At 41.0% G+C, this 17,228-nt stretch overlaps 1 protein-coding gene across 1 annotated transcript; it reads left to right on the top strand.

Annotated features, from left to right (window-relative positions):
* The first annotated feature begins 1,756 nt into the window (after nt 1-1,756).
* Nucleotides 1,757-16,550, top strand: KLKB1 (kallikrein B1). Its single transcript, XM_033160567.1, has 15 exons — nt 1,757-1,882; nt 2,439-2,497; nt 3,559-3,718; nt 4,188-4,291; nt 5,216-5,375; nt 7,481-7,590; nt 8,213-8,369; nt 8,762-8,868; nt 8,985-9,144; nt 9,264-9,379; nt 11,889-12,057; nt 14,058-14,233; nt 14,462-14,557; nt 15,162-15,301; nt 16,195-16,550. The coding sequence occupies exons 2-15, from the start codon at nt 2,440-2,442 to the stop codon at nt 16,348-16,350; spliced, it is 1,869 nt and encodes a 622-aa protein (XP_033016458.1). The 5' UTR covers nt 1,757-1,882; nt 2,439; the 3' UTR covers nt 16,351-16,550.
* The last annotated feature ends 678 nt before the right edge of the window (nt 16,551-17,228 follow it).

Raw genomic sequence — 17,228 nt, 5'->3', positions numbered from 1 at the left:
GGTGATGGATGATGGGAGCAGCATTTGGAGGGCAACAGTCTCTCCATCTTTGTTCTTGAAGATGGCTAGCTTTACAAGACTATCCCGTGACAGGGGCAGGGTTGTTCAGACTCCTATGTCTGGAGATAAAAGTGGTCCCTGAGAACAAAGAAGTTGGTCATCCCTGAAACAGATTAGCGACATATTTATGCATTACAAAAAAACCCCAATGGGCAAGAGTCACTCAGTTTCTTCCTAGCCTCTTTCTTCATAGCCTCTATTTCTGTTTCTCAAAAGGCTCCCACCTGAGAGGTGCCAAGTTTCAGCTGGAAAAAAAGCCTTGGTGCCTAAGCAGGCTGATGCGGAGGGAGGTGATTATTCCAAGAACTGAGCCAAAATTCAATCAATCATAAATCTGCCCATGCAAAACATGGGGACTGCTTTAGGAAAATGCAGACCTATGGAGCTTAAATGGAATACAGATAAATATTGATCAAACTGAAGAGAACAGGACGTGTTCCTGTGTGGGCACTGTGGCGATCACCCAAACTTAGGGACCGCATAGAAGGACTTAAAGGGAATTAGCCAGTTAAAACCTTAGGGGGTGGAGTTAGGAGGACTATATAAACCCACCCTGGGGAAGAGGAAGGGGTTCTGAGAGGGAGTTCTGAGAGGGGGGCTGCTGGTGTTGTTGGGAGGTTTGTGGAAGGGTGGCGGGGAGTTCTGATAGGGGGCAGTGGAGATAGTCTGAGGGTAAGATAGAGGTAGTGAGGTCAGAGGAAGGGAGAGATAGTTGGGAACTGTAATGGATTAGAAGCTGTAGGTATAGGCCTGTATAGGAACTGTTATTAAAGATACAAAAGAACTATTCATTCGGAAACCACATGCTTATGTACTGAACTTGAATAAACACAGTTTGTTCCAACATTATCCCTGACTGAAGTGAGTGAAGCGATTACCAGGCACATACTGGTTGGTGGCAGCGTGTAATAATAATAATAATAATAATAATAATAATAATAATAATAAAATTTTATTTATACCCCGCCCTTCCCAGCCAAAAACCGGGCTCAGGGTGGCTAACACTAATTAAAATCACAGCAAAAACATAAACACAATCAATTTAAAATAACAGATTAAACTACAAATTTAAAAATTCAATATTAAAACTGCAGTCTCATTTTCAAATAACCCACCAATAAAAGAATGAATTAATTAACAAGTGGTTGGTGCAGGTACCAACGGACCGTCAAATGTCTGGGGATTATGTGCAGGTGAAGTGAACTGCCACAGGCACATGCTCACATGTGTGTGCTTGTGGACTGGACCAGGCCATGCTGCTTCCTGACAGAAAAGTCAAGGTACCTAGAACCAAAGGTGGACCCACTTCTTTCGGCACTTTAGGCAGAAAATCCCACAAGTGCCTCTCTTGGCAGAACCACCCCCAACAATAAATTAAATAACTGAAATTGTGCTGCCCTTTCATGAGAGCCAAAACTGGCAGGCCAGAGGCAGCTGACATTAGGAGGAGATGTGAGGGGTGTATCTTGAATGTAGATTTTGATGCATTCCTTTTCTATGCAATGCAGTACCCATAGTAAACACCAGATGGCTTAGCTCATATAAACGGAAGAAAATGATATTTTTCAGAAAGGAAGAAAAAAACCCTCCTGTGTCACCGGTAAGCTTACGTCAGCTGCGATCGCTTTCAAGAAGGCAGAAGCAGTATTTACTGTGTGAGCTTTCTTCAAAAGTAAATATCACAGGTAGATAAACATTGGCAGAGGCAGCATTACTTATCACAAGCGGAATGTGTACATTTCCCCCTCCCCACCTCATTTTTGGGTACTGCAAATTGCATTTGTTCAGAAAGAAAAGTTACAAGTGCAGCAACTATCTCCAGGTAATGAATTTCCTTTATTGCTTTCAAATAATATACATCTACTGCAGGGCTTATATTAGATAGCTGGAAGCAAATGAAAAGTAGTAGTAGTAGTAGTAGTAGTAGTAGTAGTAGTAATATCCCACACTTCTGGCTGGGTTTCCCTAGCCACTCTGGATATCTTACAACATACATTAAAAATTGTAAAAGTTCGTCAGAAATCAGGCTTTGTTAATGTTAGACACATACTTAAAAAAAAAATCTTACTAAAGCTGTGGCGTTTAATAAACTAATGGGCTGATATAATAGTACAGCACTAACTGCAGTAACTCATTTTAATAAGTCTTAGCTGATAGTTTATACAGATGAGAACAAAAAATATTCATCTTTATATAATAAGAACACTATACTTTTTGAAATTACTGAGCAATGTTAAATACAACTTTTGATGCCCATTTGGTTAAACTCCTCCTGAGACCTTGGAAATGTGAGCTTTTGAGAAATCCCACTGAAGTGTGCTATTTATAGTACACTTTTAAAATGGGCATTGAATATTTTATTGCATTTCTTTTTTTAGGATGGCATGGATTTCTCAAACATGTTCTTTCATTCTGTTATTTTCTTCCGTCTCTAGTGGTAAGTACCTCTAGATTGCTTCTCGTATGTGGATATTTGTAAAGATATACCTAAATGACTTCATCGGACCAAGCTCAGAAAATAAAATGTGGAACGTTAAAAGTTTATCTAACAAATAATACTGGATGAAATCCAAATACTCTGAATTATTAATTCTAGTGTAGCCAAATTTCAAAATATTTTGCATCCTCCGATGTTTTTCCCCAGAGGAAGCTGGGTGTTTCAGTGGTGACTAAGAATGCCTCTCACAATCTTGCTGGACAGTGTTAAATTCATACTGGATAATTTAGGTTTGAGCAATTACAGTAGATTAAAACACTCAATTGCCCTCTACTTAAAAAAAAAAAAAAAAACCAAAACTAAACCAAACCAAAACAACAACAACAACACCCCCCAGGGCTTTTGTGATTAGGAAAGTTTCCAACAGTGACAGTGCTGGAGGGGAAAATGGGACATTCCAGGAACAAATCAGAAGCTGGAATGGTTTTGGCAATTCTGGGAATGCCCCAGGAAAGTTGGGACACTTGGAGGGTATGTACCAGTAAGTTAACTTGTCAGCTGTGGGGGCAGATGCTGTTCTGTTGCCAGCATTGAAATAAAATTTAACTGCCAGTTTGGAAGGTCTTTGTGCATGAAATAGAGGAGGGTGACATGTATCAGGCAGCAAAATGTGTTGGGCTAGCCTTGGAGCTGATTGCGGGTGGGGATTTGTTACAATTCATAAATAATGAGGTGGAGCAACAAGCTCACATCTACTCCAACCATAATATGGCGCTCTACTTACAGCCTCTCTGGCCGCCTCTAAAGGCATGGCTACTTTTCCTGATATAAAAAACTCAGGAAGGAGCAACAGGAACTGTAGTTTTGCAGAGGTTAACAAATATGGTTGTGTTAAAAATAGCAGTGTAATGCATCCCATTAGAGCAAGGATTTCTATTTGCTCAACGGGACTATAGTTTTTAACTTCCTGTATTCTTCAGAGGAACTCATGAACTTAAAGCAAAACAGCAACAACCATGAACCATGAACATACACTGACATTTTGCATTTTTGTGTCTCAGAATGTGTGTCTGAAATCTACGAAAACACATATTTTGAAGGAGGAGATATCTCTAAGGTTTATGCTCCCAATGCAGACTACTGCCAAATGGTGTGCACATATCACCCAAGGTGTCTATTGTTTTCCTACTTTCCAGGAGACTGGGTGAAAGATATTGCAAGGTAACATTCACACTACATCTCTGATTTGTTTGTTTATTTGTTCAATCATTTAGTGGCATCTATATACAAGTGACTAACCTTTGTCTGCTTTTATAATTGCTCTTTCTGATTTATATACATTATAAAATGAAATAATAATGTGCTCTCTCTCTCTCACACACACACGAGACATTATGATGTAATATACTTGAACAAGACAGGTACCTCCTATCCCGAGCTGGGTGTGATTGAATTTCAATGGCAGGGGAACAGTTATGGGAGGGGAAGGTTGGTGGTTCATTTTGTTTGTTTTTACCCAGGGAGGGGGTTTCTTTCTTTCTTTTTGCATAGTTCAGAAATGCACACTATAGATAAATAGGTAGATAAAGGGGAAGAAAATGAAATGCATGCCGTAAATGAAGGGGTCCTTTCCAACTCTTTGATTCTATGGATCTATAATCTGTTTCTCTTCCCCTTTCCTTAATGTCAGGTTTGCATGCTTCCTGAAAGAGACTGATACTCAAACGTTGCCAAGGATACCCACCAAAGGGGTAATCTCTGGACATTCCCGGAAACAATGCCTTCGAGTCACTGGTAAGGTCTGCTGGTTCAGAGACCCTACAAAGCAGCCAAAGGGACATAGGAAGCAGCCTTATACCAAGTCAGACTATTGGGCCATCGAGCTCAGTGTTGTCTACATCAATGGTGGGGAACCTCCAGCTTGAAGGCCCAATTCCCCCCTCCAGGCCTCCCCATCTGCCCTACACCTGGTGCCCTATGTCTGATGTCAGACATGGTACAGGTAGGGACATGGCTTGGCTGAAAGGGGGTTTTCAGGCAGTGGTAGTCGGCTGATCAGTGGTGCCTGCAAAGTCCTGTGCACTGGGGTCTGCAAGTGTCAACAATCATTTGATCTCTGGGCTTGCAAAGCACTATGCACTGGGCCTTGCAAGAGCCAATGACCAGGCAATTGGGCTTGCAAAGCACCGTGCCTTTGCTCTCATGGTATGATTTCAAACCATGCAAGCAAAATCTTGACATCAATGAGACATCAGGTGATTGACAAATAGCTAGGACCACCTACTTCTCAACCTTGGCCCCTGGTGGAGTGGAGGAAATAAGGATCTGCTCCTATGCATCTTTACTCAGAAGCAAATCCCACTGTGAAATACTACTACTACTGCTATACATGTGAATTGGCGCTATCAAGTTCTGAGATCTAGGGGGAACAGGCTGTCAGCTCAGTGGAAGATTGCATAACTAAGAAGTTGGATCTGGGTCCTGGGTTTTATAAGGTGTGATGCATTGGGATTGGCCCTTGGGACTAGTACTGGCATCTAGGGGTTGCCCTTGAAGTCTGGACCTCTGCCTCTCAGGGTTACTGTTGAAACAGAGTAGTGTGGGCCTTGGGGTAAGGCACTGAAGCCTGGTTGCTGGGAGAGAGAGATGCTTCTAGATGCCTTCTATTGGTGTTCATCTGCAGTTTCAGATTGCTGTTGTCCTTCTTCCCCCCTCCAGCTTGCAGCAAGGACGTCCATGAAGGGTTGGATATGAGAGGAGAAAACTACAATATAACCACTGAAGAAAACTATCACCACTGCCAAAAAAGATGCACCAATGAGAATCACTGTCATTTTTTCACATACACCACAGCTTCATTTCATGATGCACGTTTCCGGTAAATAATGCCAATATGCTTTTTAATTGGACCCAATGGACTTCTCAGTACTATGGATCAGATAGATAAAGTTTTTTCTGTATGTGGCAAGTGGACTACAATGACTCTGATGCCTTTGCCAGGGAGGAAAACAGGGACCACAGGCTGTTTGCTCCAGGATCAATCATCTGCCCATAGAATTAAAGGTAACAAATTGTCAGTTACCCATCCCTGGCATTTGGCCACCATGCAATGTGGCCTTTAGGCTTCATAAATTTCCCCACCCCACATAGTGGCATCAAAGGCTTCTGCTATGCCAACCCTTGGCCTGGATTCAGGTCCCTGTACTAGCGTGAGGGCATAAATACTGTTTCTTATGTTACTTCTGGGGTAATAAATGTGGTGATTAGGCTGTGATATTCATGCCCTCTGCCCCCCATCCAGTTAAAGTTGGTTCTGAAACTGCTATGACATGAATTAGTTCTCAGGTTCCAATAGAACCAGGGTTTGTGGGTTTGTTGCTTCTTAAGCTATGATCAATGGCCTACCTGTTGTTCGTTTGCCAACCAACACATCAGAGAATGGCATACTATTCAATCCAGATAAAACACAACGAACCAGAAAATTTCCATGCTTCAATGAAAGGAAATATTTAAAGACAATTCTAATATTTCTGCACTCTAAGTTTAGAGATCTGCTCAAAATTCTCCAAGCTCTCCTGTACAGATCGTGTGTTTTTGTCAGTTTTTATAAAATTGTGCTGGCCATGTTGAGATTATATAAATTAGTTATGGTCTTTGGCTCATGGTGTATAGACCCTAAGGCTGCAATCCTCTACCCATATACCTGGGAGCAAGCCCCTTTGACCTCATTTGGATTTACTACTGGGTAGACATGCATAGGATTGCATTAGCAGTAGTGTTTGCTGCCTAAATCCATCCTTCTTGCAGTAGCTAGTAGTACTTCCTATTGTCATAAAATGGTATTAAATTGTCTGCAATAGCACAAGCTGGATTAATCTATTTCAGAACAGTCAGTTTCAGTATTCTCTACTGTGGATTGAAATGTGCTAATGACCCAGCACTTTGGGAGTCAAATACAGATTGTTCGCAGTGGAATTGCATTACTTACTAATCTTAATGAAATGGAAAAAAAAATATCTTGCTCATATTGGTTTGCAAGATACCTTACAGAGAGAATGGCAAGTCCTTGTGCTTTTTCTCCTCCTTGTCCAAAACTTAACAATGAACCCCCATACATTTATTTTATACATTTATTTATCTCTATTTCTTTTATTTCCTTAAAAATGACAAGCAGTATGCTGGTATAATTTGATGCACATATATCACATTCTATTGCAATCATTTCATTATTAGTCACTTCACATGCTGAAATATTTTATAGCAGCATTATTCTGATATCTGTCTACCTTCAGAGTACTGTCACTGTGATTAATTGGATGGTGCTTGTGGATTGCTGTTCTAATAAGAATTAAAATCCAGAAGCACACAATCAAAACCAGTACCTGCTTTGGTCTTTTTTAAAGTTGCTCTCTATTTTCCATACTTCAGGAGGTGGATCAGGTTCTGGCTCATTTCCTTTAGTAAAGCTCTTAACCAAACAAAACACACAACTATCTGGATTTTGCTTCTCTAATGCAGGCCTCTCTATCTGGCACTCTCCTCAGGGCTTGCCCCTCTCCCTTGACCATAACCCTCCTGGCTTCATTCTACAGCTTCCTGGCCTGTTTTTTCCTGACTAGACTGTATCCCTGAACTATGCCTTTTGTTTGTCTGGATTGAGGATTGACAGAAGTGTCTGTCTCTCTGTGTGTAGAAAAATCTCATTTTTTGTTTGGTTGGAATGTAGCTGATTGTACAAAGGTAAGAGTCACATCCATTGCATCGAATGCCTTTTTCTCTGGTCCCATTCACCATTGGCATGCAGACCTCTAAAGTTTGTTCTTGAGGGAACACGGCCCTCAGGCTGAAAAGGGATCCCTATTCCCGACATAGAGGAATGCAACAAATTTGGAAAACAATCAATCTGAGGCTAGATAGTTATTTCCTTTTCTTTGACTGGGTTCCTATTTCACACTAACAGTTTAAATCTCCTTTCTCATTCAGCAATAAATGCTACTTGAAGTATAGTGTCAAGGGAACACCAACCAGTATAAGGTATCTAAGTGGCGTTATGTCAGGATTCTCATTAAAGGCCTGTCAACGTGCCAATACAGGTAAATAAATACTTATATATTAAAAGAGAACAGTAGGGAGAGTATATTGTAGAGTGTTTTGATACAATGCCATAGGTGTAAATAAATATATATCCCATACAGCAGACATTTTCAACCTGGTGACCTCTAGATGTTGCTGGACTCAAGCTTTCATCAGCCTCAACCAACATGGCAAATGGTCATAGATGATGGGAGTTGTAGTCCAACAATATTGGGAGGGCACCAGTTTGAACCCCGAATACTGCAAGGCCCTGACATGCACAAGATGATGATGTGGATGTGAATATGAAAAAGAATGGTTATAGTAAAGCTTATTATCCATTGTGCCAATAACATATTTGAGTTATAGTATAGTCAAATCTTATCCTGTTTTGCTAATTTATTCTCACAACAATCTTGTGAAGTAGTTATGCTAAAAGATAATGACTTGCACAAGCCATTGAATGAGCTTTGTTGCTGAGTTGAGAATATGGATTCAGGGAATAAAGGGTCAAACAGTGTCACAATACACAAATTCTGGAGAATTTGACTCCACAACTCTCAGACCAAAGTGATATTATATGTATGTGCATTTCTTGATTTCATGGATGAGTGTGACTATACACATTCATTTTCTGTGCAGACTGTCCGATGGACATTTTCCCGATGGAGTTTTCTGGTGTTACCATTGCAAGAGTACTGGCACCTGATGCCTTTGTATGCAGAACAATTTGTACTTACAATCCAGTCTGCTTATTCTTTACCTTTTACGATAGTGATGAAGATGTAAAAAACCCAAAGTGAGTATTACGATCAAGTAGTCTGAAGACACCATGCTTCCTAATAACATGTTTAAAATTGTAACAATCTCTCTGAAATATTTATCCTTAGCCCCTGTGGATGAGTCAATGAATATCTGGGATGTGTGCATGTGGCAGCCTGCCTCCTGTTTCTCCACTCACCTGATTGTTGAGCAATACAGTTCCCATTATTCCTGACCTCTGACTGTGCTAGCTGGGGATGATGGGAGTTGTAGTACAAAAACAGCTAGAAACCCAAGTTTGGGAAAAACCCTGGTTTACAGAATCAGAGGATATGAAGTATTCAGAATGTGGCTGAAGAGGCCTAGAAGCACTTTCAGTATGCAATCAATACTATCACTGATGAGTTTGTGTTTGTGTTTTTGCTTTAGATTTACTTGCCAAATGATGAAATCGAGAAATGGCACACCGGAGAGTTTTGTAGAAAGACGAGTTAAGTCAGGTTTCAGCCTCCTAAGCTGCCGGAGAGCTACACCAGGTAATGCATATGTTATGCTGTCCACAAAACAATTTCATGATTGATGAATTCCTTGCCCTTTTCATGATAACATTTTTTTTCCTTTTTGTTTACAATGGTTACGAACAAAATGGCAGCCTGTCATTTTACTACTCACAACAATTTAAACTTTCTGGGGGAGCAAGTGAAGGTAGACTATGTCAAAGGAAGCAAGGAATGTCAACAGCTTTGCACAGACACGGTCCGCTGCCAGTTTTTTACTTACGACCTGAACCCAACATTGTGCAACCGCGAAGGGTACGTTTCTGAAATAAATCAACAAACGAACACCCCATAATATTAAGATTTACCTGTAATTTTTTCCTTGCTGAGCAATATTTGAAAATTGAATCTACCTTCGTTTCTTTTCTTGATAGCAAATGTAAATGCTACTTAAGAATGACTGCCAATGGGGCACCGAATAAAATTGTGACTGAGACGGGAAAGGTTTCCGGCTATTCTTTAAGACTGTGTCAGGTTAAAGAAAGGCCCGGTGAGTCAAAGTTGAAAGTATGTGGTTAACCTTTCTGCATTTGGGCTTCTTAAAGCATCTTGCTGGCTGTCCGTGGACTCTAGATGCTAGACGTGTTAGCAGGGGTGGGCAGCCTGGTGGCAGAGTGTTGCAGTGGCATGGCTGCTGCTTACCAGAATGGTGCTGAGGGTGGTGCTGAGGCAGACCTGTGTGGGTGCTGCTCTGGTGGAACCAATTGAGCACATCTGCCAGTGTGCCCACGCACACCCGGCCTTTCTGCCACCCTGCCTTACCCTCACACCATCCCGATAAGTTTCGGCAGCACTGCTGTTGGGATGATAGCAGTGCAGCACTGTTCCACCCTGCCAGTCACTCCTTTTGGGGATATCTTTGGTATGTTCCACCATGCCTCTTACCATGTGCTTCATTGAATGTTTTGTCCTTTATAAGAGCCATTGGAGTTCCCAGTTAATTAATTAATTTTTAGTCTAGGCACACTGCAAAGTTATTGGGTGCTCACCAGAGGCAAAATGGATTTGCTTTCAAAACACTGCCTTAAAATTATCTTCTCCGTTATCGTATATTTACTTTCCCCGTATATAGTTTTGATGCTTTAATAATTGCTGAATATTTATTGAAATTTGCTACACCTTCTTGGCCTCCTATTATGTTTGAAATATTTGCAGTCTGACATGCAATAGTATATGACAAGGGCTTTCATGAAGTAGTGCTTAGTATTTCATTATAACAGATGGGTGACATGCAATGGTTTATCATATGAGCAAATTTGACCAGTAAGCATAACATGATAATTCCTATTTGATGCCAACTGAAGTAACCAGTGAGGCAACCAAGTCTATAACACTACAAATTTTGAGATAAAAAAAATTAATATTCAAAGTTTGTGCTGCAAAATTGAGAAAAATCAGCTAAAATCTGCTTCTGTTATAATATAATAAGGTGCCTTGTACACAGGGCAGCCTATTGTCCATCTGTCCAATATTGTCTCCTCTGAGGTCTCTAATCTGCAAGGGTCTGCTGTAAATGTATATATTATACAGTGATATAGAATAACCTACGGCTATATACACAGACTGTGTAGCCCAGTTCAGGAACAAAAACTGCCTATAACCCAGAATTAACAACTTTCGTTAGATACCTTTATATCTCTTCTAACTCTGTAAAGGGATACTTCCTCTGTTTTATGAACCAGATTCTATCTGTTCAAAATGCTGCTTGTGTCCCTGAACTTTCTGTAGTCATTCTGCACAAACATTTCTGTACAAACATTTCTGGGGTAGTTCTATCTAGCTATCAAGTGCCCATCAAGGTTCTGTTTGCTGGTTTGTGTTTACTCTTCTTCTTAAAAGGGATTACATAGAAAAGGCCTCTTAGAGCTTAATTTGTGCTTGGACAAAACTTTCAATTTCCATTTCTCTTAGTTTCTTATTTTTCCATTCTGAAATTTAGTTCTTCACATTTCCAAAGCAGTTTTGCCATTTATTTATTAATAACCCCTCATGGAAATTCATCAACATTTAGGAGAAATTTCTCCTAATATATGAATTTTGCATTAAGTTATGATTCAAATGATTTTTGCAAGCATTTCCCCCTAACACAATGCATGCTCATAACTTATTTTCACTAATATATGTGAACTTGATTGAGAGCACCTGCATTGGAGGAGTAGAAGTTTCACCCTTTCCAGTTTCTTCAACTAATTTGTAGCTGCTCTTAGCTCTGATAGGGAAGCTTACTGTTTGGTGAGGGAGACTGAGAATGGTTAGATATCCTGAGTTCCATGCCACCTTCGAAAATGTATCACTTTCCTTACAGGGGCTGAGAGCAGCTTTGTTTAAGTTTGGATTGGGGGAAAAACAAAACAGGGAAAGAACTAAACATCCCTCTGCTTCTGCAATACTGCTCCAATCCTTGTGGGAAGGGACAGTCCCACACTTGCTGTTTGGTTAAAATGAAAACATCAGGATGCCAGTGACTGGCTGTTCCAAGTCATGTCTGGTTAGCATTTGATTTCCTAAAGTCATATTGAGTTTGACTTTGAAAACAAGGGAAAGGACTCCATGGTGGATTGAATTGGTCTTCTGTCTGTAAGTTACAGGCCACAGGGTCCTTTTGTCTTAATGTATCCCACAAAGGCCTGAGAAACACACAAGATTGCACCTGGTGGATACAAGGAGAACTGGAATAGTTAGGAGTTTGGATAATCCTAATTCAGAGTATCAGTGATGAAATATAGTGGTGACAAAATTCTAGAATACCATTGGGAGGTTTGGGTCAATTCATTTGCGTCAGTTTAATTGAACTTCCATGCCTGTTGTGGTAAAAGCCCACATATAGCCCTTAAGAGAAGGCATAAAAGAAAGTTTAAAAAATAATAATCATTAAATTTATTTAAAAAATAAACTTCAAAGTTTTATAATTTTAATCAACCTATGTAATCTGTTGCAATAAACAAAAACTATGAGGTAAAAACTATTTGCACATTGTTGAGATTTAAGTATTTTCTTAGTATGTGCGCCTGTGGCAAAGGGACGGATTGTTGGAGGAACAAATTCATCTTCTGGAGAATGGCCCTGGCAAGTCAGTTTGCACGCAAAGTTATCTCTTCAGAGTCATCTGTGTGGTGGTTCAATCATCAGTGACCAATGGATAGTGACTGCAGCCCATTGTACAGAAGAGTGAGTAAAACCTCTGTGAAGTAAGCAAAACTGAATTGTTTAAATGTTTTCTAAGTAGCAAGGGATGAGCCTTGAGTACAGTGGGTGAGATCCAGTTATGTCCAATGCAGGAAGAACTCCTCTAGTCCAATGGGACTTCTCCCTTCCACCCCTCCATCTGTTCCAGAAGGTTCCCCAACGTCCTGGAGTAGGTTTGCTGCATGCGTGTTTGTGAGAGGAGGAGGATAGAAAAGTCCCATTATGCTAATGGATGCCCCCTCATTGCTATCCTTGATGATCCCCAGTAGCAGCAGCAGCCTAGCAATGAGGCACATTTTCCCAAAATAGTGGCTCTGTGTTGAATTCTTCAGGCATTTGATGCCTGGAGAAAACCATGTGAAGAGACCCAGGAATGGGCGGCAGCAGGAGGAGGAGGAGGAGGAGGAGGAGGAGCAAGTCTACAAACAGCTGAGGCCATAGAGTGTCCATGCAGTGGCTGGCCATTGTGCACCCCTAGCGACTCCTTGCGAACCCCTAGCGATGCTGCCTGCCCACCTTCCCCACCCCACCCCCACTGGGCTTCCTCCAAGCCAGCTGAGGTGGTGCTTTTGTCTGAGCCTCTACCTTTGCCTCCAGCCTCCTTCCTCCTCCTTTCTCGCCCGCTGAATGGCATGGAGTCGCTGCCCTGCACTCCCACTGCTCTCTGGCTGCTCATTCCAGAAAAAGTGGGAATGAGTGGCTTTCCCCACTTTCTGCTGTTAGTCCTGCTCTCATGTAGTTTGAGTGAGTGAGTGAGTGAGTGCACCCCTCTTAATCCAGGATGCATGGAGTGAGGTGAACTGCTTCCCTTTGTGTGTGTTAGCCTTGCTCTTGTGCTTGCTTGCTTTCTCTCCCTCTCTCACCATTGTGTGGCACGTTGCATTTAGGTCAGTAAACTGAGAGGGCATTTTTGGCTATGGGTGTGTGTGTGGAGCTGGTGGCACCTTCTCCTAAACTGCAAATAAATAAGCCAAGTAAGCGCATGCACAGTAGGTCTGGCTTTTTTCCCCGTGAGCTTGAATGCATGTGATATAAAACCCTGTTTTTATAGGAGTAAAACATGACTGTGGAGCACTATTCTATAGTTTGCCTCAGGTGGCAAAATATCTTGGACTATCCATGCCCTGCACCCCTTTGGTTTCATATAGTACATGGGTAGACAAGTCTAAAAAGCCTAGGACACAAATTTTCATGGTCCTCTAGCAGCTATGGTGTCTCATTTACCAGAAGTAATATATTTAGCATGGGTAGGCAAACTAAGGCCCGGGGACCAGATCCAGTCCAATTGCCTTTAAATCCGGTCCGAGGACAGTCCAGGAAACAGTGTGTTTTTACATGAGTAGAATGTGTGCTTTTATTTAAAATGCATCTCTGGGTTATTTGTGGGGCATAGGAATTTGTCCCCCCCTATATATATATAGTCCATCCCCACACAAGGTCTGAGGGACCGTGGACTGTTAACTCTGGAAGTGTATACTTGATTCTGACCAAACTAACCTACCTGGTGTATATTGTGCTCTAGGGGGCTTAGTTTGGTCAGAATCGAGTATGCACTTCCAGAGGTGCATTGGTTGCCAGATGTGAAATATATAGGCATTATTTTCAGCTCTGCTACCCCACTATAAAGATTAGATTAGATGGATCCTTGGGCTGATCCAGCAGAGCTACATGCTGCCATGCTCTTATGTGTTATGAGAAGAAGGGAAAGACTACTGAGGCTTCAAGAAAGGCATGGGCATGTTATAAATGGCTTCCAGATGTTATGGGGCACCCAAAAAAGCACAAAGAGTATTGGGGAGTATAGCTGCTACAAGAATAGAAACGAAAAGAATGCAATACAGTACAGTACTTTAAAACACAAAGAAATAGCTGGATTTCTGTGTGGCATGGATCTTAGGTTAGCCTTTCTAAATCAATGGAAAACAGCCTCATATTCAAAGCTTTAAATAAGCCTGATCTTTTAAAATTGTTTCCATGCTTAGCCTCCCGGTAACGGATGTTTGGCGTGTTTATGCGGGCATTTTGAAGCAGTCAGAAATAAATGAAAATACGCCCTTCTTCAGAGTTCAAGAGATTATTGTCCACCCTAAGTATGAGTATTCAGAGACGGGATATGACATTGCTTTAATGAAACTGGACAGGCCGATGAACTTCAGTGGTACGTGAAACTTTTAAGTTTACTGCAAAATCCTAAATGTTATCTTAAGGAACTCAGTGTTGCTACCACTAAAGCTAAAGTAACTTGACTGCAGTAGCTTTTAACCAGCTACTGTTCCAACCAAGTAAAAATTACGATTGGCATTCTTACAGGAATGTGATGTAGTTTTATATGAATTCTCTTTCCTCCACATTTAACTATCTACTTTTCCTTTAAATGGCAATTCAGGTTTACAGCAACCTATATGCTTACCATCTGAAGACACAATGGATACAGAATTCACCAACTGCTGGGTGACTGGATGGGGTTACACAAAAGAGAGAGGTATTGGGGGGAAAAAAATAAAACTAAGAAATGTGAAATACTTATCTTTGGAAATGATTATGCTGAATCCAGAAAAGATGAAGTCATGCCAGGGGAAAATCTACATGCTCTGGAGGGGAGGGTTTCCTGTGACCAATAAGGGTAGCAATTGCACTGATACACAATCTAGAAGCTTTCAATTTTGCACTGCCTACAAATATATAAATGTTTTAAATGTATAATATGTGTGGGGTCTTAATTTGATATTAGAAATGATGCACTTAGTGTTTTCAAGTTGATTTTCCCAAAGGAGTCACACCAATGATGTGCAGGCAGGGCAGTTCTGTAACCAGTAGAAGTTATGGAAGGGACCTCAAAGGTAATCATGCAGCATGCTTGAACTATGGTCAATCTCTGCATGTGTAGCCTACAGATAAAGCAGACAGCCTACATAGTGGGTGGGTGGATATTTCAGGCTCCTGGGAGCCTCTAGTTTCTTGTGACAATTTAGGGAGTCCTGGCACACAGTCTGGGAATTACTGAGCTAGGAGGAATTGGCAGCATGGTTGACATCTCTCCCCCCTTCCTGCTTTGTGTCCTGTTTCTGTCATTTGTACCACTGTAGGTAAGATACAAGATACTCTGCAAAAAGTCAGCATCCCCCTAATATCCAATTTAGAATGTCAGTCACGATACCAAGAACACAAGATAACTGACAAGATGATGTGTGCTGGCTACAGAGAAGGTGGCAGGGATGCTTGTAAGGTAACAGCCTGCTTTGTGTTACTTAGGATTTACGTAATTTACGAATGTTGACCAGTTTAATTGCCAAAGTGTCCTGGGAATTGTAGCTTGGTGAATGAAGGTGATGAGAATCCTGGTAGAAATCCCTCGCTGTCTCTCCTACCACAGTTCCAAAGGTTCCCTGGGAATAGTTAAAGAAATAAGCATGTGCCAATCTGCACCATATATTCTCTCTCCATTTACTTTTCAAGCTAATTTATGACATGAACGGTCTAATCTTTAGCATCTGCTTTGGCTTATAGCAGTGGAAGTGGAAGTGGCCATTTCTGTCCCACTTTTTAGGAAATCAGTGTAACCATTAAATATGGTGGGTCCTGCTTTATATTGTTCTCTGTAGATGGTCTGGGACAAAAAGGTTCCATTACATGTGTGGTGCAGTGAGCAAACTTTCTGGCACTGACTAAAGGGTTAAAGTAAAACCATTCCATGTACCTTTGCCTGGCAAGAAGGCCATTTTCATTTCCTTTGAAAAATTAAAGGTAGCATCAAACAATGAACATGCGAAGAAATGACGTGAGTTTGGGTGCTTAGTTAATGCCAATTCTGCAGACCACGCTTATTTACTGTTGGTTTGAATTGCAAAGATATTAAAGTTCATTGGATTGAAATCAGTGCTTGTAATGCATTTGAGAATTACCACCATTTTGCATTTAAACAGATTATGAACAGATTATTTTTGAGTTCTGGTGACATTACTCTAATGAACAATATGTTTCTGCCCCTGTTGCAGTTTGTTTATACTCAGAAAAAGAGCTGCTTTTGCAGTTGTTAATTTGGATGTCCCATTCAAGACCAGGATTCTCACATAGCCAACATACTGACAATATGTGTGTTTCTTCTTTCTCTCTCTCTAGGGAGATTCAGGTGGTCCTCTCTCATGTGGACATCAGGGAACCTGGTATTTGGTTGGTGTTACCAGCTGGGGTGAGGGATGTGCTCGTCCAGATCAACCGGGAGTTTACACTAATGTGGCTGAGTTTGTAGACTGGATTCTCGAAAAAGCCTCATAAAAAATGTCCTGTGACCTAAATGTATGGAAGATGACAGAAGATGTTGTCATGTCAGACAAGCAGCTTTGGAATTCTCTGAGAAATCTCTGAGAGGTTTTGTGAACCTGTGGTTTTTGAAAAAGGCTAGTTAGCAGGGTTGAAACAAAGACTGAACTCATCTGACCTGTTGCATGCAATAAAAATAATAACCCCCAAAGTGGCAAATGCCTTTCACCCTGGTGCTCATATTGAAACTGACCGGTGTGTATTCAAATTATAAAGGGGAATGAATGTACCTGAGCCAATCACTGCTTGATAAATGCATGTCCCACTGTTTTAATGGGCGTGTCTAAGAATTTTTTTTATCCTACATGGATATTGTCCACACCTAAGCATAAAAGATAGAATATGATTTCAGCCATAAATGCAATATTTAAGACTCATGGATTTCACTATGATGCTGATGTTGACTGCTCAGTTGGATCTATATCGCTACCTCATTGCTCCTGGGTGGCTTGCAACAAAATCCTAAACACACAATATAGGGTGAGAATCAAATCAGTGACAAAATACAGAAAAGAAAAGTTCTTACATCAAGGCAGCGTAAAATAACATACAGCCTGGATTTAAAAGCCTGGTTGAATTAAAAATTATTTGCCTGATGCCAAAAAGGACACACACAAAAGGTGCTCTGTGAGCTTCATTGTGGAGGCTGTTCCATAGGTGCATTTCATTTCCTCTGGACTGCACTAGATTCCTAAAAAATTATCCACTGAAACCACTCATTTTTCTTGATAGCGTTAAATTACCTTGCCAAGCTAAGCTTTAACTGCAGTTACAGAGGGAGGGAAAAACAACAGCCAAGCATTGATTCATATAAGAAATAACTAACCAAAAGG

Source organism: Lacerta agilis, chromosome 9, assembly GCF_009819535.1.
Source record: "Lacerta agilis isolate rLacAgi1 chromosome 9, rLacAgi1.pri, whole genome shotgun sequence".
In the NCBI taxonomy this organism is placed as follows: domain Eukaryota; kingdom Metazoa; phylum Chordata; class Lepidosauria; order Squamata; family Lacertidae; genus Lacerta; species Lacerta agilis.
This window is presented reverse-complemented; position numbering and strand designations above follow the sequence as displayed.

Coding starts and splice junctions, on each gene's coding strand:
- KLKB1 (XM_033160567.1), top strand. CDS start 2,440: ATGGCATGGATTTCTCAAACATGTTCTTTCATTCTGTTATTTTCTTCC. Junction 2,498..3,558: donor ATTTTCTTCCGTCTCTAGTG/GTAAGTACCTCT, acceptor TTTGTGTCTCAG/AATGTGTGTCTGAAATCTAC. Junction 4,292..5,215: donor ACAATGCCTTCGAGTCACTG/GTAAGGTCTGCT, acceptor TCCCCCCTCCAG/CTTGCAGCAAGGACGTCCAT.